This window comes from Leptonotus elevatus, chromosome 5, assembly GCF_054856555.1.
Source record: "Leptonotus elevatus isolate MCC_2025b chromosome 5, RoL_Lele_1.0, whole genome shotgun sequence".
NCBI lineage: Eukaryota > Metazoa > Chordata > Actinopteri > Syngnathiformes > Syngnathidae > Leptonotus > Leptonotus elevatus.
Window position 1 is genome coordinate 20,995,189 of NC_141243.1, and position 23,859 is coordinate 21,019,047.

At 38.5% G+C, this 23,859-nt stretch overlaps 1 protein-coding gene across 4 annotated transcripts in view; it reads left to right on the plus strand.

Moving 5' to 3' along the window:
• The window catches only part of gnb1l (guanine nucleotide binding protein (G protein), beta polypeptide 1-like), a 39,931-nt gene extending 17,326 nt beyond the window's left edge, over positions 1–22,605 (plus strand). For all 4 annotated transcript variants that reach the window (XM_086076823.1, XM_086076824.1, XM_086076826.1 and 1 more), the window contains 3 exons: positions 2,833–2,925; positions 9,199–9,414; positions 19,813–22,605. In XM_086076823.1, the coding sequence (XP_085932949.1) occupies positions 2,833–2,925; positions 9,199–9,414; positions 19,813–20,091 (588 nt within the window). In that variant the 3' untranslated portion in view covers positions 20,092–22,605. The remainder of the gene's footprint in view (positions 1–2,832; positions 2,926–9,198; positions 9,415–19,812) is intronic.
• The last annotated feature ends 1,254 nt before the right edge of the window (positions 22,606–23,859 follow it).

Here is a 23,859-nt window from a genome sequence, read left to right on the forward strand (position 1 = left end):
GACAGACACATTGTGCACATTTTTTTCACAATTTTAAAATAGTTCAACAGTTGTCAGATTGTCATCAAAATACCCAAGAATTGCAGCATACATCTAAAAAAAAGAAAAAAAGAAGCCATTTTAAGAGGTCAGTCTTGATGTAGGAGGTGGTTATTTGTTGAGCCCCAAGTCTTAAAAAAAAAAAAGAAAAGTAGGGGCAAACTGCAGGCCCTCCGGAGACCCAGACATTTGCATTCAAGCAATTAAAAAGTAAATTCTCCATAACATGAATTATGAACTCTTTAATCTTGCAAATCTTTAGTTTGCAGTGCTGTAACAGCATCAAGCCTATGTCCCATTGACAACACAAAACTTCTGCCTTATTCATTTGCAGTGCTTTTCTAGGCAATCACTGCAGTCTCTATCAGTTTGTTTCGGGGGTTACTACTTGTACACTTTAATTCTGGCGATTGACTTGGCAAGTCAAAAACCTTCCAATTCTTTATTCAATGAAATCTTTTGTTTTCTTTTTGGGTCATTACTTTGCTGCATAACGAAAGCTCTCCCAATCTTCCTACCTTTGTCTTGGTCATCCGTGAGGATTAATGAGCAGGTTCCAGGTAAAGAAATGCAAGCCCAATTACCTCTGCAAAGTTTCACAAATGAGCTTTTATGAGTGGTGTCATGAGCAGATTTTTCTTCTCGAAGTTTTCACTTAATCACTTAATGAAGGTTCATCTTTGTCTCATCAGACAATGAAAATGTATTCCAGAAATTTAGAGGCTTGTTTTTGTACAAACGTTGGAGGGAAGTGGATGTGCACTGTGACAATATGTTGGTTATAGACTTGCGAGAAGTGGCATGCTCTAGCCTAATGAGATTGAGTTCTCGATAAAAGCATTGTGTCTGGTCATTTGTTTGGTCATGTGTCATGCTCAACACCCACTGGCCTGTAATGTCTGGTGCTGGGCCAGTGTCAAAGTGGGTAGAGGGGAGCCTGCTATTCAAGCATCTTTTATTGCCTTCAGATTCATGTTACTTGCTGTGCTTTGGAGGAGCCACACTTGAAAGAGACAGAATAGTCACCTGATCCAGCCAAATGTGCCTCTGCTAACCCCTATCTAGTGGACCAGGCACCAGGGCGCCTTTGACTCGCCAGCACCTCAATAATACCATTGTCTCACCAGACACGGACAGAAACGCACACACACATGCAGCATCCCAGACCAAGAAGGAGGCCACTGTTGATTTTGCCATTTTGTCTCTCCACTCAATTACACAAGCATAACTGGTGCAGACAGATGCTTATCATGCTCAAATATGACACCCGTGATTAGAAGCAATGATAAATGCCAGTGCCAATTTGCCAGTATGCAGCAGCATTGTTTTTCAAAGCCATGAGTAAAATGTAGTTTAGTTGTATGAATATGGAACCAATACAACAACATAATTTGTGACGGTAGTTATTACTCATTATGACTTTGGTTTCTTGCCTCCTGATTGTGGCAGAAAGAAATTAATTAATAGCACGACTGTTTTATTTATGGTCCAGGTGATGAAACACGTGAACAGCAGTCATCCTGGGGCAATGACATGGCCTTTAAGGCCCACTTTATTAGCTGTGTATGTAAACATGCTGGACAGGAAAACAGATTGATTGCCTATAGGGCTTTTGAATGTGAGGCCTAATGAGAATGAATTTGCAAATCATCAACACGGGTAACGTAGGAAGGAGGTTTTGTAGCGATCTGCGTACGCCTGGAATTGCCACAAGCTTCACTCGAGCTATTTCGAATCAGCACCAGCCTGTGCAGGAAAAGACCATTTATGGCATGTCATATGTCAGCTGGAGCTGGATATATTATAGACAGTGCGGTGGCTGCTCTGTGATGATGGATCACCTTCTTGCTTGTTGCAGAACCTCTTGATCTGAGGAGGTCCTGAAGCCACAGCGACAACCTTGCTTTTTGGGGGGAGAAATTCAGTCAGTCAAATGAAGCAGTTTACAGGATCTTTGATGTACATACACACAGCTGTGTATAAATGAGTCTAAATTATGACAACATACATGCGAGTGATATCACTCCAACTGATATCATCTCTAAATGTTAAGGAAAAAGCCTGTTAACAAATTTTCTCCTATATCTAAAGTAGTGTTCTCAGCAGTTACAGTATATGTTTGCATAAAGGCTTTACAAAACACTTAAAAAAAAATGTAATGTAGTGTAATATATACCTTACAGTTATGTATCGTTTTACCAGGAATTCTTAAAGCATGATGGACACACAAAGCTACTGATCTGAGTTAACTCAAGTTTTTGTTTTTGTCTTTTCTTTAACGGGAAGTCAACCTTAAACATTTCTTGACAATAATATGTTATATGTGACCTCACTAGTCTAAACATGACATTCTGATTAACATTACATTTGTGGAATATGAGTTATGAAGCAAAATCCTGCCGTTTTTATTCATCTCAGAGGGCGGCCATTTTGCCACTTGCTGTTGACTGAAGACATCACAGTTGCTCATGGCTCAGGCAACGACCATTAAGAGCTCACCTGTTTTCTGAAGGTGCGCTGTGATTGGTTGTTACCTGAGACATGAGCAACTGTGATGTCATTTTCACTTGACAGCAAGTGGCAAATTGGCCGCCTTCTGGTATTGATAAAACTGCTGGATTTTGCTGCTTAACTCATATTCCACTAACACAATATATATATAACTAGAATACTGTATATAGATTACTGGGGCTGCATAGAACATATTGTTTAGCATTTGGGGGGGGGGGGGGTTGAGTTTCCTTAAAGTGCCATTCATTGCGATGTTTGAACTTTTTGTTTTGTTTTCTGCAGCTCAAGATTGTCGAGCTTCCCAGTAAGACGCTGGTGTGCAGCTTGATACCAGATTCAAAATTGGGGATGGTCATGTGTGTCAAGCTGTGGCAGGTAAGCACCAAATTGCAACGTTTCAGCACCCTATTAGCATATATAAGGCATGTTGATGTGTAGCGTTTTTGTATTTGTATTTACATTTATCTGAATGAGAATTTACTGCAATCAAGTTAGAGTTTTCTATTTGATGTCATAATCTGTTTTTACAAAAGATAAGCAGTTTTAACCTTAGCATTTTATTTTCTTACTGTACTGAATGTGAACAGAACTGAAGGTACATACCAACCATGAATTGTCTCATTTCAGTAGTTAACAAAAAACATATTCATGCTCGAATACCTTTGCGTGACTGTCTAACTATTAAAGTGCATATTGGGTTCAGGAGGTTCACCCTCTCAATATTTATGAGGTACAGTAGATTCTACCCCTTTCCTTGCTATACGTTTTTATGCTTATGCTTCACTCTGATTGGTTAGCAACCCATAACAAGGGGCACTAACAGGAAAGTCAACAAAAATGAACACGCAAGACGTGGCACATAATTTAGAGCCCGACAGCTCGTCCTGGGCCATTTTTCCAAGCGTTTCTTCTCAACTTGCAAATTCCCAACACTGTAATTAGAGTGTTTGGAATGGCTGGGGGTTCTCAGTCATATATCAGCCTGCAGCTGTACATCCAATCTGATCCCAGCACAAGTTTGCTTTCTGTTTTGTAAATTAACGAGTCCCTGTAATTATTTTCATGGTTAATAATTGACATGCTTAGTTTTGAGCTTTGTGGGGGGTTGTTTTGAAAATTGTGTTTGAATGAGGACATAACAGACATTCTCAATTTGATTAATATTATCTATTATTTTTTTATTTTTTTCAGCGACGGCCTTTTTTCCAATTGGTGTTTAATTCATCGAATTTTCTTTCTTTCTTATGCCATCTGATTTATGATTATGAATTACTCGTTCAATGCTGATTGCCAGGAAGCATAATGATCAATTATCTCATAATAAATTATATAATAACGTTGACCTCCAGGACTTACCACCATCTAACTTCAAAGTTTATTAAAATTATTTCAGGCTGTTGCTTTGTAAAGATGCGGTACAGTATATTTCTTTTCTTCTACTGCCTCAGACAAAACACCTGGAAGGAAACACTGTGTGCACATTTGTAGACTAAACTTTTGTTACTGGCCCTTCCAACTCTGAACACCTAAATTGGAAATGTGTGTTTGCCTTACAAAAAAGGCAAATCTGTAAACTTGTGCAGTGGAAAGCAAAATAATTGCAATCAGATTTGAACACACATTTGTGATTAACCGCCAGGGAATTAACAGTAATAACGGTTAAAACAGTAATGTGAATTACTTAATGAACTTACCAACATATCCTATGTTGCTATAAGGTTTGGCAAATTTGTTTCTCATACTGCGGACAACATTCACACAGTCTTGTACATACAACTGAAATCACTGTAATATGCATGTCACACATTTGCACACTTTTCAGGTCGTATCCCAAACTGTTCACTGTTGTAGTTTGTCGGCAATGTGGATTTAAATGCAGCAAAAGTGTAACATTACCTGCTTCAAAAGATAAGTCAAACTAAGTGGACCCCCACCCCCCCCACCCCTTTTAGTTATTAAGTGTAATTGACTAAACTACAAGGAATGTATATTCATTATTGATATTCAATATCCATTATTGATAGGTTAACATTAGGGACGGGCATAAGTCAATTAATTAATCAACATTAATGATTATGTCGGCTGTAGATTCATTATTCATTGAAAATGACACTATTAGCTAATCAGCTAAAGTCACGTGAGCAAAACTCAAAATGTACTGTTTACTATTTCACGGTAACATCATAATAGCACGTTGATCTGACTTGTGTGTTCCTTCAAAAAGGACCCTCCCAGCCTTAATGTGAAACTCTCAGCCTCATCCTGAAGCTGACAGAATGTACTCTTTATCGCTGATTTGCTGTGAAAGTGAGAGCTTTGAAAAGTGTGGGAAGAAAGTGCCTCCATATGTGGGTTTGACTTCACTTGTGATGTAGGGCTCGACCTGGGGAACAGTAGTGATGTATTATCTGCAAGGCTCTTTTGTTGTGAACAGAGGCCGGCGAGGAAAAGGAAATGTTCCTATACAGATATTCATCACTCTCAGCTCATCACCTTGATGCCTCGTACCCATGACAACATAGTGGACACAAACCCAAGGAAACGGATTAGTTCCGTATGTTGGAACAGTGCCACGCTGGGCCTCTACTGGCCACAATAGTAAACAGGCTGCTGGGCGTTTGGCTGTTGAGGATTTCTGGCAGAACCAGCAGCGGAAGGACAAAATGATGTAGGGGTGTTCCCTGACTGAAGTGGAAATGTCGTGTAGCAACCATTTATTTACACTTACTGACGATTTCTTCGTTTCGTTGGCATTGATCTTGTGCAAATGATAGTCCACAGAAATACCGGTTATATCCAAAACATGATGGAGGGATTGTGCATGATTATCTTAAAAATACAATTTATTTAATTTTGGCACTTTTGGTCCTCCATAGTAGCTCAGGTGGTAGTGTGGCATTTTCACAAGCTGAAGGTCATGAGTTCGTTCCTCAACCCTTAAGTAACTATTTTTTTAACTCTCAAGTGTAAATATTACTCTAAAACTCGGTCTATTTGCCCCCACTCTAAATAGAGTCAAATTTACACTACAGAATTTGCTGTGTAACTATTTGTTGCATTATTAGAAGGGGATAGAGAGGGGTTACTAACATAAATTAGGCCGCGCTTACTGTAAATGAACAGGTTGAGAAAGAGCGGAGTAGAAAGGAGCATAATTAAGCACTAACTTGAATCTGGAAGAGTGACTTTAGTGATTCTGTGAGTTAAAAGGGCTCCACAATCTCTTTGAGGATGATGTTGCTCAATGCATTTTTGATTATTCAACTAGGCGCCATTACTGTAAAATATTATATTTTCCTATAGTTCTAGTCAGTACTTAAGCAGCAGCATCTTGAACTAAGCTGGTAAAAAAAGAAAAAAAGATCAATCTTTAGAAACTTGCTAGAGCGCATTTTACTTTTACTGAATCATTAATCTATCTTGCCTAGAGGTCACAAATAGCTTGGACTGGTTTGTCAGCATGAGCAAGTGGCAAGGATTTATTTTTCACCTTACGCAAGTTCATGAAAAAAAACAATGTTCTTGGCATTGGTTGGATGTGGGAGTTGAAGGATACATTTGGATCAAATGTAAGGCCAAGGTTCCCTACTCAAGCCAAAGACAATAATCACTCTTTTAAAATTTATTGGCAAAAAATCTTCTATTTTTTTCCTCAGTAAGTTCCACTGTACATCATTAATGTTCTGCAACATAATTATTATATACTATATGTGAATATATAAAACGTTCATCAGTCCATCCATTCTGTGTGCCACTTATTCTCACTAGGGTCACTGCTGTGCTGGGGCCTGTCCTAGCTGATTCTTTGCGAGAGTTCACTCTGAACTGGTTGCCAGCTAATGGCAATTCTGTATATGATATAATAATAATGCATTGGATTTATATAGCACTTTTCTAGACACTCAAAGACGCTTTACAATGGAATGGATACATTATTCATGCACTCACACATTCACACTGTGGTGGCGGCAAGCTACTTAAGTAGCCACAGCTGCCCTGGGGCTGCCAGTGTGCGCCTACGGCCCCTCCTACCACCGACAGACATTCGCACCTTCCATACACCAGTGTGAGTAGCACTGGAGGCAATGTGTGGGAAGTGCCTTGCCCAAGGACACAACGACACGTGACTTGGGTTCGAACAGCCGACCTTCTGGTTACTGAATGGCCGTCTCTACACACTGACCCACGGCCGCCACATATATGATATATGACAATGACTAATAGAACTCATATGAACTACTTCTACAAATACTTTATTATAAATTGTCACCTGTTTTCTGAGTTTGGTTATGTGACGTTTGCAATCTGAGCCAGGATCGGTTGTTACCTGAGCCCTTAGCGACCGTGATGCCAATTTCAGTCAACAGCAAGTGGCAAAATGACTGCTCGCTGAGATGGATAAAAACGGGTGGATTTTACTGCTTTATTCATATTCCACATAGCCTACTTCCGTATTAATCAGAATACCATCTTTAGACTTGTGGGGCTACATATTACATAATATTGGAAAGAAAAAATTGGGTTGATTTTCTCTTCAAACTAAATAAAAACATTGTAAATTCATTCTATATGTATGATGTGCATGGACACGTTAACAAACAATGTGAGTTATTGATAATCTGTGCTATCCATGCATTTGAAGACTAGATTTGACAGAACGCTGTAGCAGTCTGGCAAACTGACGTACCTACATTGCCCCTTCCTAGCTTAGCATCGCTATAGGCACCCAGCTCAAAAGGTGTGTCCTATCTACCCTGTTTATATCCGTGGTGCTAACGTTGCAGAGGTGCCTACCTTTTTGGCTTTGGCATGGTAGGTGCTTATGCAGTCATGTCAAAGTGTCTCTTTAGCTCATGATTGGGAAACTGTGTGGTGATGGTTATGTTAATTAGCCCTCCTGTTTGGTAACAGTAGGGCACAAGTGCAGAATGGCTCCCTCACAGACACATTTTTAGAGCACACACTTTCCCATATGTGCCCTTAGCTTTCATTTGGACACGAGATGGAAGAAGCCCGAAAGATAGCTACTGCTCTATCTGTTGACTAAAGTGTCAGGGTTACATTTAAATCTTTCTCAAATACTAAAGTACATATAACATAACATATTCTGTAAATGCCACGCTGAAGAAGTCTAATGTAACCTGGTTTTGCATCTCCCACCAATCACCATCCATCCATCTTTCCAGCTGCTGTGCAGTGATGAATCTTCTCCCATAGCCCCAGCCCCATTCCAGCAGAGAGCCCTCGTGTAGAAAAGCCTGTGTAGGATATAATGAATTAGGTGTCTACCCAGGGTTCCCTGACCTCTGGCCCATAACATCGTCAATCAAGGAGGTCCTACATTTAAGTGAAATGGTGGGCCCCAAGCCTGGAACGCTTAGACCAGACCCTGGTGGCAAGTAGGGGCCACTGATTTTCACTTGTTTTTATTTGTTTTCTTGATCCCATAGTGTTCATCCTGGATGATGTATTTGGAGGGAATACATGACTGTCTATAATTTGTTTAAAGCTTGAAGAAGAGAAATATATTGTGTTTAGTGAGAGGAGGACTTGAAGATGGATGAAAATATCTTCCCCTTCTGGCACATATGGAAAAAATTAGCTTCTCTCCTTGTTGCTGGTAATAAATATAAAGGCGCACGTTTGTGCTGTAAAGCAGTCGTATGTCTAATATGTAGTGATGTAAAAATGTATGTTCTTTGTGAATTGTTTCTTGTGGTGTTTTGCAAAAACAGGTTCAAGTTGTACCTTCCTCATTCTCAATTACCTTTAATTCCCGTTTCTTCCACTCTCTCAATTCCTCCCCCTGCCTCCCTTGAGAGATCTGAAGCTCAGCTTTTTTATCAGCTCACCTGTATATTCTCTTTCACTGAAGTAATTTACAAGCGCTGTGTATTGGCAACGTTGCACCATCCCTGTGCCTGTCTGATCTACACACACTATTTATTAAACGAAGGCAGGAGGCACTGAGAGGTTATCACTGACTGCCCACTACACAGGGACATCACTTCATCATCCTTTCAAGCTTTGCCTAATATGTGCCTTGTTTGCATTTCTGCTCAATCGTGCTACTTGTTGTCTTCCAAATGTTGCGGTGGAGATTAATTTGCAATTTGTGAAGATTACATGTGGTCTCTCTGTTGTGAAATGGTGAACAAAAGTAATTGCAACCATCTTTCTAAAAAACAAAAAAAAAAACAAATTTGATACAATTTTTTTTATTATATAGTACTATACTGTAAATTGACAGTTAAAGAGCGACACGAGATACTAGCACAGTATTTTCAAATGACATTTTTAGTGTTTAGTGAATTTGGCCCTCCAAAAAATTCTTCTGGTGCCAAAAAAAACATACTTCTAAGAAATGTTTTACTCCATGCTGTTATTCAGTACCAAACTCTCAGTATTGTAGACGAGGAGCAAAGTGAGTAGTGGTGTAATGGAGTGATGTCAAGAGAGAACGGCAGCCTGATGAATGGAGCCCGCAGTGACTCTGTGGGTGTCAGCAGAAGCTTCCAGAAAGATAACCTCTGCTCTGCTAAGCTTCCAGTATCGCATAGCGGTTAAGGTCATTTTGCCAGTAAGCTTCTTTTAAGGCTGAAACTTCACGGACTTTCTCTCTATCTGTTATCATCCTCTCACATTCAGCCACTATCAGGTTCTGGACCCCTCTTGCTGGCCGGGTATGAGGACGGATCACTGTTGTTATGGGACATAACCCAGAGGTCCATATTGAGTCAAACCAAAGTCCACCTCGAGCCTGTCATGTGCCTGACCTTCGACCCAGAAAGTCTGAGGGGCATATCGGCTTCTTCAGAGAATAAACTGGCCTCATGGATGCTGGATGGGCAGAATAACCTGCAGGTAAGTGGATGCCAAGAAAATAAGCAGTTTAAGGTTGTCAGTAGTCATATTTCTTTTTGTTTCTGATTCCTACGTGCATCATGATGCTAATATTAACAATTCTTGATCCATCCGTCATCTATACAGATTAGCCTCATTGGGCTCACGGGTGAGCTCTGACTTGAGGCGAGAGCGATGGTGACCGCTAGACTGGTCATGAGTCAATGGCAGATGATTCTGAATCCATTAATATATTACAAGGCTTGGTTATTAAATAATATAATGATGGGAAAATGAAAAAAGTGGCACTCGGAATGCTTAGGAGGGCATTAGCTATAAATCAGCTGCTGTTTATGCAGTCTGTGTGAGGCCAGGGGCCAAGTGAGGGGGCTCGATGAATGTCATTCAGGACTGCAACCACCCACATAAACTCACATGGACACTCATTAAGCATGGATAATATTATTTGAGTACCACCAAATCTAAAAACATAAGAGGATTTTTTTTTTTTATGAAAAAGATCACTTTAGAATAACAACTCATTCCTTTTCATCTACAGTACCCCATTTAGCAGTTAAAGTAAACCTAAAGGGATACTGTACTTTTTTTTATGGTGATTGTTTTTTCTTTGCAGCTGTAACAAGTTCTACCCACTTAGTACTTTGTCTTCATTTTGGTCTCACTTCTTATGGAACTGGAGCATTTGCGATTGTAAACAATCGCCAGGAATAAGTTGCCTAGCGTGTACAGTAATTTCTGAACTACAAGTCGCTATTTTTTTCACTTGGATTCAACCCTGCGGCTAATACAAAGGTGCAGCTTATACATCATATCACAAGGGGGGGGTGCACTATAAAGGAAGCGCAAGAGCGTCAGACAGAGCAAAACAAACCAAGTGAGCCCAAACACAGTAGGAGAGACAGAATGAGAGAGAGACAATTTGCGCTCTCATTATGGAGAAGAAAGTAGCGGGAACCCGGTGTGGTAACATTAAAACACCTGCGGCTTACAGTCGGGTGCGGCTTATATGTGTAACAAATTCGAGTATTCCCCAAATTCAGCTAGCGCGGCTTATAGTCAGGTGTGCCTTATAGTCCAGAAATTCCTGTAATATGACTGCACACACCACCGTGCATATCCTTGCCCAGAGGTTTCAGTAAATATATCCTTTTGGTGGAGGACAGCACCTGCATGCATGCCAAGAGTTATGTCTGCCCAAAAAAATACAAAATGTTGTAAACAGTTGGAATTAGTTTTTGGAATCCATTTTGTCATTCAAAGGAGTGTCATGCAAATTGACACTCTCGTGACTTCACTTCTGTGAATAGTAGCCAATATGGACACACCAGATTGTAAATTTAAAGTGCAATAAATTATAGAGATGTGTTTTTCCAGCTTTTAGGTGAGTTTCCTAGCTAAGCTAGTAACTACCACTGAGGTCATATTCCATAATTTAGCCAGTCTCCCTTTAAATAAAATGTACAGTCACCCCTCATTTTTCTTTATTATTATTAATGTATTTTTTTACACATCTAATAAGCCATTACACCCCCCCCCCCCACACACACACACACACAAACGGCTTCCACAAGCTGCTGATTACAGGCTGCATTCATAAATTAATGTGAGTGTGTACCCTGGCAGCACATGAGGACTACAATCTTAATAACTACGCTCACAAGTTTTACTTTGTAATTTTAAAATGGCTAACCTTAACCAGAAATGGTTTACAAATGTTACAAACAAAATTCCGCGATAGAGTGAATACTACGGATGCACCGGAATGAAATTTTCTGGCCAAAACCGAAAATGAAAAATGCTTGACTTAAAAGCAAAAATCGAAACGCAGAAGAAAAAAAATGATGCCAATTTTTTTTTATTATCATTGCATTTATTATAATTAACTAAAGTTATAATATTATTACAAAATATTTAGGCCTATTTAGCACGGGCATTTTAACAAAGCACAATTTAAATTGAATTGCGTCCATGTTTTCGAATGGTACATTAAACACCAAACGCGGGGTGAGCAACTGAGCATTTTCTGGCGGTGCAAATGACGCATTTAAAACGGGACACGGGACTTAAAATTGGCACATTCACATATTCACCACACCAACGTTTGAAAATAAATAAATTTCTTCCCACCAGCCAATCGGCTTTGGAAACTGTACAGATCTGTAGTCACCCGTAGATAGTGCTAACATAAGCATAAGTATTTACCACGGCCACCAGAAAGTAAGGAAGGCGCTGCAGGAGAAAGAGTGGCTCAACTGTAGTGCAGTACTCGGCAGCGCTTTCTTTTTCGACATAGTTTACCAAGCGACCCTTTCCTTCTCCGGTGTGCACAATCAAGCTGCCGGTACTCACAAACGGACACAAGGCGGACACTCACTCCCGTGTTCGGTGTTAAATTCAAACAGACACTTGCTTGCAGCATTTAGCATTTATTTATTTATTTTTTGCTTGCAACACCACAGGATCCTCTTCGGCCATATTCTTTCGGCTTAAATTTTATTTCGGCCGAATGCCGAAAATGCATATTTTTGCCATTTTTGGCCGAAAATTTTCAGTGGCCGAATATTCGGTGCATCACGCAATAACTGAACCGCAAAGTGGAGAGGGAACACTGTAATAATACATTAATTTCCTTTCACACAGACATCCATATTTTTTACTAATACCGTAGGCTATCGCATCAAAAAGCTCACTTGAGCTCATAATTCATTTTACGTAACAGTCAACACCTCGGAGACCTAGCGACTCATTAGAAGCCATATATTCTCTCCATTTCATGAGCAAAAGGGAACGCTTCCATTTTCGAGCCAACTTCCATGAATCAGAGCCGGTGAGGAACCTGGAGCTGATGGAATACACTCCAGTAGAGTGAAGGCTGTTTTTCTTTCCAGGGCTTTTCGCATATGAATGCTTGAATTTGAAATATTTGCAAAGCCTTGTTTTTTTCCCACCCTTCAAATATGTCTGTAAATATTCTATTGTGGATTTTGTTTGCTATAGGAAAGGAGAAAGACTGATCATTTTGTTTATTTTGCCTGAGCAACAAAATATTGATTCAGTATGTATGACAGGAAAAAAGCACACCGAGAGCAAAAGCATCCACCAGGGGCTTTTAAATTACTCCTAAGTGCAGCTCAGTGTGAAGTCCAGACAGCAATGCTCAGTTCCTCCCACAGAAGTATTTTTGTGTGGCAGTAGTCGGAGGGTGGGCAGCGAGGGAGCTGCTGGGTGGCGCACCCGGGCCTCAGGTCCTGACGGACGACCCCTGAGAGGTAATAAAAATATCAAAACCTTGGAGGCCCCTTAACCAAACAAAAAACACATCTGCAGTAAAAGGAACAGTAGACTCAGTGGGAAGCTGCAATAAAGCTTGACGAGGCTGTAAGTGCCACAGCATCCCACTGGCCGTGAATTACTGCTCCAACATGGCCTCCATTGCCGAGTTGCCTGGAAGGGCAGATAGATGTTCCGAGTTGTGAAATGAAGGGAAAACTTAATGAGACAAAACACAGCGCGGTTGTGATTTAGTGAAGCTGAATGCTTTTTTTTTGAAGGAACCTTATCAAGGCCAGATAAAGACAGATATCTTCTGGAATTGAGGTTAACGCGATGCACATGGCTCTCAACTGCCGTTATCTGCCGAACGACCTGGACGCTCGGCGCTTGTAGTAATGAAGCATTATCTTTTTTTTCTGCCTCAGGTTTCCTGTGAGTTTACGTTTGTTGGACTACACTGTACAGGTGTGGATGTCAGGATTTACAAACTGTAAAGTTGGATAGACGTAGATTTAGGCGGTTACTCAAATGCACTGACAGAGCACTGATAGGCTCCTCCAGGAGGGCGAGAAAGAAAAAGGTTGCCGGGCTGGCTGGACACAGACAGCGGGAATCAACAGGGGAAGATTAGCAACAAAATTCAAGCATGACCGCAAGACAGCAAGCCTTCTCTGAGACACTTGACAGTTGGCTACAGGTGCAAGCCCGCACCCTCATTAGCAAACAAGAATTTTACAAAATGCTTATACTGTAAAATCCCGACAATAACATGCACCTGCGTATTTTTTCTTTTCTTTTTCTTTTTTTGCTCTGTACTTGTGTATAATACCCCCCAATTTGCTGGTGTATAATACCCCCCAATTTGCTGGTATGCTTTATTATCAGAGGGAATCATACGAAGAAATATTCAAGACATACCAATAAAGCGAAACTAGACTGTTTTCCCATAGAATATTGAAGTTCTTTCAAAGTATTTTGAAAAGCATGTTTTTAAAAAATCTTGTTTTTGCACGGTACTCTCTTCTAGTCATTTAAGTAAGCTATTTTTTTTTCATGTATTTACTTTGCTTTTAAATCTCTTCAACTCAGAGGAATGGTAAACATCTAAACAACGTGACATTTTTTCAGTTTTTGTTAAATGATTGATTTGCCTAAAAAAAAGTGCTATTCACAGGATTTTACAGTATGTTTAAATTGGAGATGGGCGAGTACTGATAAATAAACGGCTTTACTTCAAGGTATCAGTACTCACGACGGTAGCCGATACCAGTAACTCTCTTGTGGCCATTTTTTACGATCAGGACCTAAAGACATTCTTTCATGCTTGACAAATATATAAATATTTTGATTTTGACTTTTTCTGGTCACTGGATTATGAGTTACAGTTTATTTATTACAATTTATTATATTGTGTATTCAATGTTAAATATGTATTTTATGAACAAATGGGCAAAAGACCATATAAATTTGCCTTCAATTTCATGCAATTTTAAGTACAGATGCTATATTGGGATATGTAGGTCTTTTTTTTTTATATATTATCTGTCACTTTTTTTAATTGTGCAACAAAAGTTCAAGTGTATCGGTACTTGGTATCGGTGACTACTTGAGTTGAGTGCTTGGTCTGAAAAAAGTGATATCGAACATCTAAATTTGTGCCCGTTTCATTGATCACAGGAACGGAAGAAAGACACACACGGACATCATCAATAACGACTGGATAATTTCCCACGGCACACCTGTTGCCATCTCTTGTAGCACGTTGTAGTTAAGGAATCACACTCTTGTGTCTTTTGCAAAATGGAAGCTCATTTAGCTGCCAACGTACCAATCGGGGAGGCCTGTCATAAAAATTACAGGTCTTCCTATTGAGAGCCCATATGTCTTTTTGTGAATGGAGCTGCTCACCTGTGTGACGCATCCGTCTCCTGTCAGCCAGACCCGAGCTCTGACAGGCAAGGTGACAAAAGGCTGTAATCTCCTCCTCCTTCTCCGTGAGTGTGATTCGGGGCCAGGGTGTGTCAGAAATGCCTGTGAAAAGTCGATAGGCTCCAGTGAGTGAGCGATGATGGGATGTTTCAGTGGATCGGCATGAACGGCAGGCAAAAGATGAGGGAGAAAAGTGGAGCAAGGTTCGAGTGATGGTTGCCAACTGGACGCTCCTGAATGTTTCTTATGTCGGTGAGATGCTACAGAGAGATGATAAAGTGTGAGTTTATGTTGGGATGTGTGACGGGCTTGAGGAATGTATCTAGGCCGGTCGGCTGAGCACAACTGGTAGCCCCCAAGACAAGCGATGATTGATGGTACATCGTGTGATTTCTTTATTATTGTAATCCCTTTATACTAACTATGTTGATCAAAAAAAGAAAGTGGTCGGATGAATAGATGCAATATGAATTCACATGAATAACGGAACGTATGGTGTTCCACAAGGTTCAATTCTGGGGCCTTTGCTGTTTTTATTGTATCCTCTGCCCCTGGGTTCCATTTTAAGAAAACAGCGATGGTTGTTTTTAAAGTGCTCTTTAAGTTTAGAGTTGTGTTGAGTGGTGGGACTCAGCGTCCGATTTTTAATGTCAAGTTGAGCAACTCGAGTGCAGTACATCTACCGGTAGCTATTTAGCAAAACTATAGGAACACTTCCTGAAGCTGCATGGAGATGGCTAATACAAGAATTTAATATCCCTTTTTCACCATGAATTAATAAAAAAATAGAATTTTAAAGGCTAAATATTTGTTTTCACTGTTTTCTTGAAATGTACTGTTCACATGAATTTAAAAGTATTTTCTTACATTTATGAAAGACCTGATTTATTGTACTTAAAGACAATTCAGAATATTTCTTATTTATATTTACAATTACTGAATTAGAATTATGAAAATATTTTCATCTCATCCTTGCTGATGTCAATGTTTGTATAACATGTAAGTGATTATAACGTGTTACTTTGATTAATAAACTAAACCATTTAATTAGTTACTGCCGCCTCAAAATTCAATATGGAATTTAATGTTTATGGAATTTTTATCATCTATCCATCCATCCATGTCTTTGATATTAAAGAACATTTGATGTCCCATAATTAATCAATATCGGAATCGTGAAAAATCGAAATTGAATCAAACTGAACTCTTGTGAATCGAAATCAAATCGGGAAAATAGAATCGATACCCAACCCTAACAAGAACACGCTTTCGGAATTCAAGGTGAAGAGACACAGATTCGAAGAAAAGGCTACTTTCCCTGTTCATTTTGTTCACCAGTAAACCCTATGCCTGTCTTCAATTAAAAAAAAAAAAAATTGTTTTTCAATGAAGAAGTGTTCAATGTATGTGCATAGGAAACTGGTGGGGTTCACTACCTACAGCAAGGTTAAGAACCACTGTATTTATTATAAAGGTAAACAATAAAAGTGAGTAGATCTTGTATTTGTGTCTGGTTCAAATTCTTTAAATAGAAAAAGTTGAGGTCAAGTCATCTTTTTATGTCTAACAGAACAAATGCCAATTAATACATTGACTAGGGGTGTTAAAAAAATAGATTCGGCATTATATCGCAATATTACAATGCGCAATTCTCGAATCGATTCGATATGCGGCCGAATCGACGTTTAAACATCAATTTTTGAAATAGAATTATTCAACACAACGTCTTACTTAGGGTACACACGTTAAGCATGGAAGAATGTTATAATAATGGAACATTAAGCTTTTGTTATGCTGTTAGAAAAAATAGCCCCAGTTGTCAATTACAATGTCTTCCCTTCACACTTACTGCATCATTAGTATTTACTGCTTACAATTGACCCTTCAATGAAGCAAATGCCCTTTCCTGACGCAAATTTTGGAATGGAAAACAAACACAAACAGACACTTTAAGCCATCATTATCAGGCCTGTAATTGAAAGCAGATGGGGAGAGGTCGCGGCATACCAACTTCTTGAGGTAATAACAAAGCTCCAAACAATCTGTCGCCCCAAAGTTTTCTCTGCATCAGTGCGCCTGGGCTTGTTTGGTCTAAGCAGCCACACACTGACACCGTTGGTACCAGTGATGATGGCTTGATTAATATTATCATCATCACCCCCCCCCCCCCACCCCCACCAAAAAAAAGAAGTGAAATCACACTTGTGAGCAAAGCTTGCTTTTTTTTCCTGATCAATGACATTCCTTTCTGCTCTCTTTCACTTGCATTCCTCTTTATCCACTCGGGCAGCGAGTACCTGGCTTCTATCTCCCACATGCAGCCTGTGTATCGTTCCAGCCCGGAACAGGAGCAGATCAATTCGCCAACATGTCTTTTATATGCGAGGCTATTAGTCTCCTTAGACACAACCCATGAAGTCAATTTTACGCTGTCCAGTTGGATTTCAGCCACCCAAATCCAGATGTGCGCCATCCAGCTGAGAGCCCCGGCTCGCCGAAAGAGCACGTTTCTCTTGCGAGGAATGCCCACCTCCGAAAGGTCCTTCACATTGGGTTCATTTGTTATGCGACGTCAAAGTTAGCGAGACGTCTTGAAACACTGTAGCTCACGGTGGGAAAAGAGCTGTGGCTAATCTTTAGCAGGCAGACGTTACCAAAAGCGTATTCATCAGGTGGCTTCTTCTGCTGAGCAGACCTTTCAGTGCAAATGTAATTCATCAGAGGCGCTTAAAGCAACAAGTCGTCTGCAAACAAGCATTTCACCAACAAGGCTTCTCTCCTGCTTGCAAACTGTGACAAGGGTGACCCAAGCCCCCGTCGTGCTTCACTGTAGCCCCCCCCCCCCCCCACACACACAACCCCCCACCCTTAAATCCAAACCAAATAGAGCGACGCAGACAGATTTGGTCATGGCCCTCATGCCGTAATGTTTTATGCTTGCTGATTGAGACTCAGGAGTTTACGGGCCAGGATCAGCAGAAATCGGGACCTCTGTCATCACGACACCTGATAATCTCATTCTTTGGGTTGGTTATAGTTGGCTGAAAGTTAGTCATTAATTCATTACTTATCTGTTACCTATTTCATATATAATATTTTTTATATATTGTGGATATTGTTGGTTTTTAATGTTTTTAATTGAATAGAATACTCTTAATCCCATTTTCCTGTTTGCATGGCAAGACCTGTATACTGCTTGAGAAGTGTTCACGTGTCGCGGTACCAAAATGTTTGCCTTTGATTCTTTTACCCGCATAAATGACCTCCTTAGCGACACTGAAACGATACCATGTCAAGAACTTCAAACGTCAGGAAAAAGCAGTGGAATGATAGCTCACAGCTCAACAATTTTAAATTAGTTTTGTTTGGATTAATTCAAGTAATTATTACAAGGATACTAATTCAAATGTTTTTCTATAACTCCATCCATCCATCCATCCATTTTCTGTACCGCTTGTCCTCACAAGGGTCGCATTTTTAGTTTTCTATAACTAAAAATGATAATTGTGAACAATTTTAAACACTTAACATTACTAATAATTTGACATATATCCAGTGCAGTGCTGTCACTATGGAATATTTTTAGACTTGATTAATCAATCGATTATTCTATGAACTAATCAAATTATTTTTAATTTAGCATTAAAGTGTATTACAAAAGCATTTCCCCCCCTAATTACTTTATTTTGATTATTTTGTTTGTTAACTAGTGATTGGTGATTATTTCGTACTTCGTATTTGTATAGTGTTTAAAAAAAAATTATGTTGTGCTATATTACCATTTCGGTCATTGTTTTCCAGAGTAAAAACAGATGTTTGCAAATGTCTTATTTTGATTAAACAAAGAAGCTAATCATTCTTCTTTCATGAAGAACTACAGAAATCAGTGAGTAATTGTGCTGAAATCTCAAGATTTGGACAATTTTAAATAAAAAAATGGCTCCAAACGATTATTCGATTATTAAAGCAGTTGTTGATTAATTTGATCATCGATTACTTGCCGATTAATCGATTAATTTTGACAGCTCTAATCCGGTGTAAATCTTAAGGCACCCAAATGATTTGTTGTTTATTAATTAGGCCTTTTGGGCAGTAATAAAACTCATTGAATATTCAACATTTGACATCCCAACTACTAGAATGGAATCTGAAGGCCGACCGATTATGTTTTGTAAGATAAGTGGCCAGATGGACCATCGATTGTAATTAACAGCAAAGTGATTCTACTTTGTCAGCTTTTATAGATTGTAAGAAAGCCCACATTGTTTATATAATTGTAGTTATGCCTTTTTTTTTTCCTCATCTGACTTTCAAACGCCCTTCTGCGTAAGGGACTTTGAATCTACCTCATGTGTCCTGCAAATGCGAGCGATGTCAATGTTTACTCCCGATCTGATCCTCTGCGTTTGAACCACAAAGGTTCCAGTGTATTACAAACAATGAGACAAATATCCAATTACAAGCATCTGCCCGTTACATGGCACGAGTTTTCCAAGATTGATCCACCCGCTTTCACTTTCACACACAATACGCTTCACAATACACTATAAAGATGCAAAATGTGAAATAATCATTAACTTAACGCTATTTGCGGGAGATGGGGCCCAGGCCGGTCCACTAAAAAATCCGCGTATTATTATACATGTGTTGGATTTTTTAAATTAAAATAATGAAAAAGTCAGCAAAATTCTTGAAAAAAATCCACAGATAACCCGAAAAACAGAGGTTGGAACCACACACATTTTCACCAATGTTCATTTTGACAAGGAATTTACATTTAGTTGTAGTTATGGTCTTTTGACTACAATGAATTCAAGTTTTAGTCATAATTTAGTCATCTGATTGTATTTTAGTTTTAATCCCATTTTAGTGGACGAAAATAAAGAGCAATTCTACTTGGCAAAGTTGACAATTTAGTCGATGTTTTCTTTCAGCTTACATTTCAACTTTTATCCAGAAAATTGTAACACACCTATGTGTAACTGTAGTTTCACACACAAGACATATTTAACAACTGTGTCTTTATTGTTTCAATGAAACATGTTGAACTGACAATAATCGAACTTAATTTTCACCTAAATCGAAAAAAGTGCATAATTGCCCGAGATGAATCATTTCCAATTGTATTGCTACAATTATTTTGTTGCCTGAAAAGCCTTGAGATTGATTATGACTTCCTTTCTATTCTCTTTGTAGCTTGGAGACAGCCTGACTCTAACCAACCCTGGCGTTTCCCAGCTGAGTATTAGAGGAGACGGTAAACTGCTAGCATCCGCAGGCTGGGACCACCGGGTCCGAATATTCGGCTGGAAGAAGCTGCGCCCTCTTGCGGTGTTGCAGTACCACGGCGACATGGTGCTCAGCGTTGCGTTCTCCGACCACGAGGACCCCAGGGAACGACTTCTGGCTGCTGGATCCAAAGACCAACGCATCAGCCTCTGGTCAATATACAACGAGGGACCTGATACTGGCTAACGACGTGAATACAATACTCAGTGAAAAAAGGGGCTGCACGTAGGAGCCAAGTTCATTCATTTAAAAAAAGATTATTAAAAATTAGGGGCGACAGGCGATAAAAACTTTTTTTTATCGTAATTAATCGCATGACTTGACTAGTTAACTCACAATTAATCACACATTTTATATCTGTTCTAAATGTAAATAAAAAATTCTATGTGTTCATATTCTTGTCAACAAAAGTGAAAAAGAATGTTAAACTAATCGAAATAATTGAAATGAATTTTTGACGTTTATAGCCGTCAACGGCAGTGAATGGAAGAAAAAAAAAAGAGAGAAAACATAAAAAATTTGGGGTGTCAGGCGATTACAATTTGTAATCATAATTAATCGCATGACTTCACTAGTTAACTCACAATTAATCACAAATTTTACATCTGTTCTAAATGTATAATAAAAAAAATCTGGGTTTTCATACTCTAACAAAAGTGGGGAAAAAAAATTTACTCATAGAAATTGTTAAAATTAACTTTTGACGTCTATAGCCGTCAATGGCAGTGAATGAATGTGAATTTTTTTTTTTTTATATCTGTTCTAAATGTACAATAAAAAAATTATAGGTTTTCATACTCTTTTTAACAAAAGTGGAAATAAATGTTAAACTAATAGAAATAGTTCAAATGAACTTTTGACGTCTATAGCGTCAATGGCAGTGAATAAATTAATTTTTTTAAGAAAAATGTTATATCTATTCTAAATGTACAATAAAAAATCCTAGGTTTTCATACTCTTTTTAACAAAAGTGGAAATAAATATTAAACTAATACTTTTAATAGATTTGCTGAATTTTTTTACGTTTATAGCCGTCAATGGCAGAAAGAATTTAAAAAAAAATGGGTATATCTGTTCTAAATGTACAATAAAAAAATTCTTGGTTTTGATACTCTGTCGTGTGATTTGCTCCAGTGGACTTGAATATGAAGTGTAAGCAGCTATGTAATCCTGTGTTGTTTTTGTAACAGGACTTTGCTTAACACAGACGCCGTATTTGTCGAGCAAGGTTAATCACAGCTGGAGAGCACAGAGACTTTGCTTTAATATATCAGCTGTATTTTGGCCACCAGTACCTGTTTATAAATGAGGTCATTGTTTTCGCTTGACAAATACTACACTCAAAAACGGTTGGGCCAAAAAGGCACCGATCCTCTACTTGGGTCTATTTGACCCAACTTTGAGTCAAGAAATGGGTCTTTTAAATATTGGTCAGATCCTTTACTTGGGTCCAAAAATGGGGTCATTTTGTATAAAACAACCCAGAAAGTTGGGTCAAATTGACCCATAAAGTGGATCCATAATTGAGTTATTTTTGACCCAACTGTTTTTAGAGTGTATGAACTACTATTTTCAATGGAATATGAAATACGTGTTTTTTTTAAAGGACATTTATCACGAACAATTAGATAAGCAAAATTTAACAGCTGATGTGTTGGAGCATCCCACAAAGAAGACAATGGCCATGGTTTCAAACGCTGGACATTGTGCTTCATAAAGGATTAGTCTCCTGGGATGGCCACGAGAGGCACAGGAAAGGCCTGGAAACTCAAATAGCGAGACCGGCATAACAACCACAACCACAGTCGGGAGCAAAGACGAGGTTGACCAAACAAGCTGCAATTTGCTCCTTAGCGTTACGGTACTTTGACTGTAAAACTGCATTTGAATGTGTTTTAATCTATTCGGATTTTGAGCATTTTATTTCGAATCGTCTATTGAGATCACGTGTATCAATGTGCCTAAAAGTTGTTGTTTTTTTAATAATCAATGTATGATTCATACTATATAGTTTGAAGTTGTATAACTGATGTTTCTATAGATGTCCGCCTTTTGTTTAGCAAAATAAGGTAAGCAAACTTATCAAGTCAAGTTTATTTCTATAGCCCTTAATCACACATGAGTCTCGAAGGGCTGCACATGCCCACAGTTGACAAATATCAACGACATCTCCTAATCCAGGGTTCAGCAACCTTTACTGTCAAAGGAGCCATTTTAGGCCAAAGAAATAACAAAAAAAATCTTGTCTAGAGCTGCAAAACATTTGAACATTTTGATGAACAAGCTAATTAGAGCTGCACGATAACAGAAAATGTGCAGCATCCAATACTTTGTGATTCATTTTCTTCTACCTTTCGTCTTCCATTTTTTCATTTTATTTGTGCGTGCGCGTGTGATTTCTCAGACTTAGTTTTACATTTTTAGACTTTTCTGCCTTTGTCAAATTTCTGATATTCTTGGCAATTTTATGAAGATATTATGGTCATTTTCTGACTCTTCTTCCTTTCTTGGTAATTTTATGGCTATTTTTTTACATTTGTTTCTTCCATTTTGCTATCCATTTTCTGATATTTTTGGCAATTTTGTGGACATTTTATGGTAATTTTAGGGATTTATTTTGTTTTTGGACATTCTATAGTTACTTTTTGAACGCTTTCTTTTCTGCCTTTTTAAAAATAAATCTTCTGACTTTTAAGGCAATTTTGTGTACATTAAATAATTATTTGTTTTTCCTCTTCCTTTTTGGACATTTTATGGTCACTTTTTAGACATGTTTAGTTTTTTGTTTTTTTTTACTTTTTCTGACATCTTACAAATTTGGACATATGTAAACTATGCATATATATATGTATATATATATATATATATATATATGTATAGATATACATATGTATATGCATATATATATATATTTATAAAAAATGTGTATATATATTTATTAATTAATGTAGGTTTTTTCTTCCTTGCCCTGTTGTGGTTCGATTAGGGCAGGGGTCTGCAACCTGCGGCCACATGAGTCCCTCTCCTGTGAACATAGTATGTATGTCCTAATCGGACCACAACAGGGCAAGGAAGAAAAAAAAAAACATCAGGGGAAAACTGAGAAACCTTGAGAAGAGACCGCTAATGTGTTAATCTCCCTTCTATCCTTTTGGATTTCATTCAACATGTGTTATGTGTACCTCAGCAAGTGTAAATATTAGGGGTGTCAGGCGATTACATTTTTTAATCGTAATTAATTGCATGACTTCAATAGTTATTAATTCACGATTAATCGCTAATTTTAGATGTTTTGAATGTACAATCAAATATTTTTATTAGTTTTCATAGTCTTGTAACATAAAAGTGGGAAAACTAATAGAAATATGGCTGCATCTTTTAGTCATTAATACAGTAATTTCATAATTCATAAAATTGAATGAAGATTAAAAAGAGTGTGATATTGATTTGTGTTGGTCATTTTTCTACCACTAGATGGCATAATTGCATTTGTAAGACGGTGACAGCTCAGTGCATTTTTCTTTTCATATTAAGAGCTATGTAATCTTTAACATGAAATAATTTGTGAAATTATGCAGTTTAAATTAACTCACTAATTTTGACACCCCTAGTAAATATCATAAAGGATACATGAACTTCTCTCCCCCCTCACTCGATTGGTTTTCAGGACATGTTTTCCTTGTACCCCGCAGAGGTCCGTCTCTGCCTTTTGTCCCTGACCTCTCTCCTGACATCTCCCATTCATAATAGCTTCCTAAGTCTCATGTTAGCTTTGAACAAACACAAACGGCGGCGTGGGCCAGCTTCCGTCTTTGGTCTGATAAATCAAATGACGGGTCCATTGGTGCAGATGTCTTCTGAATGGAACAGACAGCAACCTGCTGCTCGGTGGGACTGGAGGCTGGTGGACCTCGTAAATCACTTCATAATGGATCTTTTAGGAAGTCAATAAAT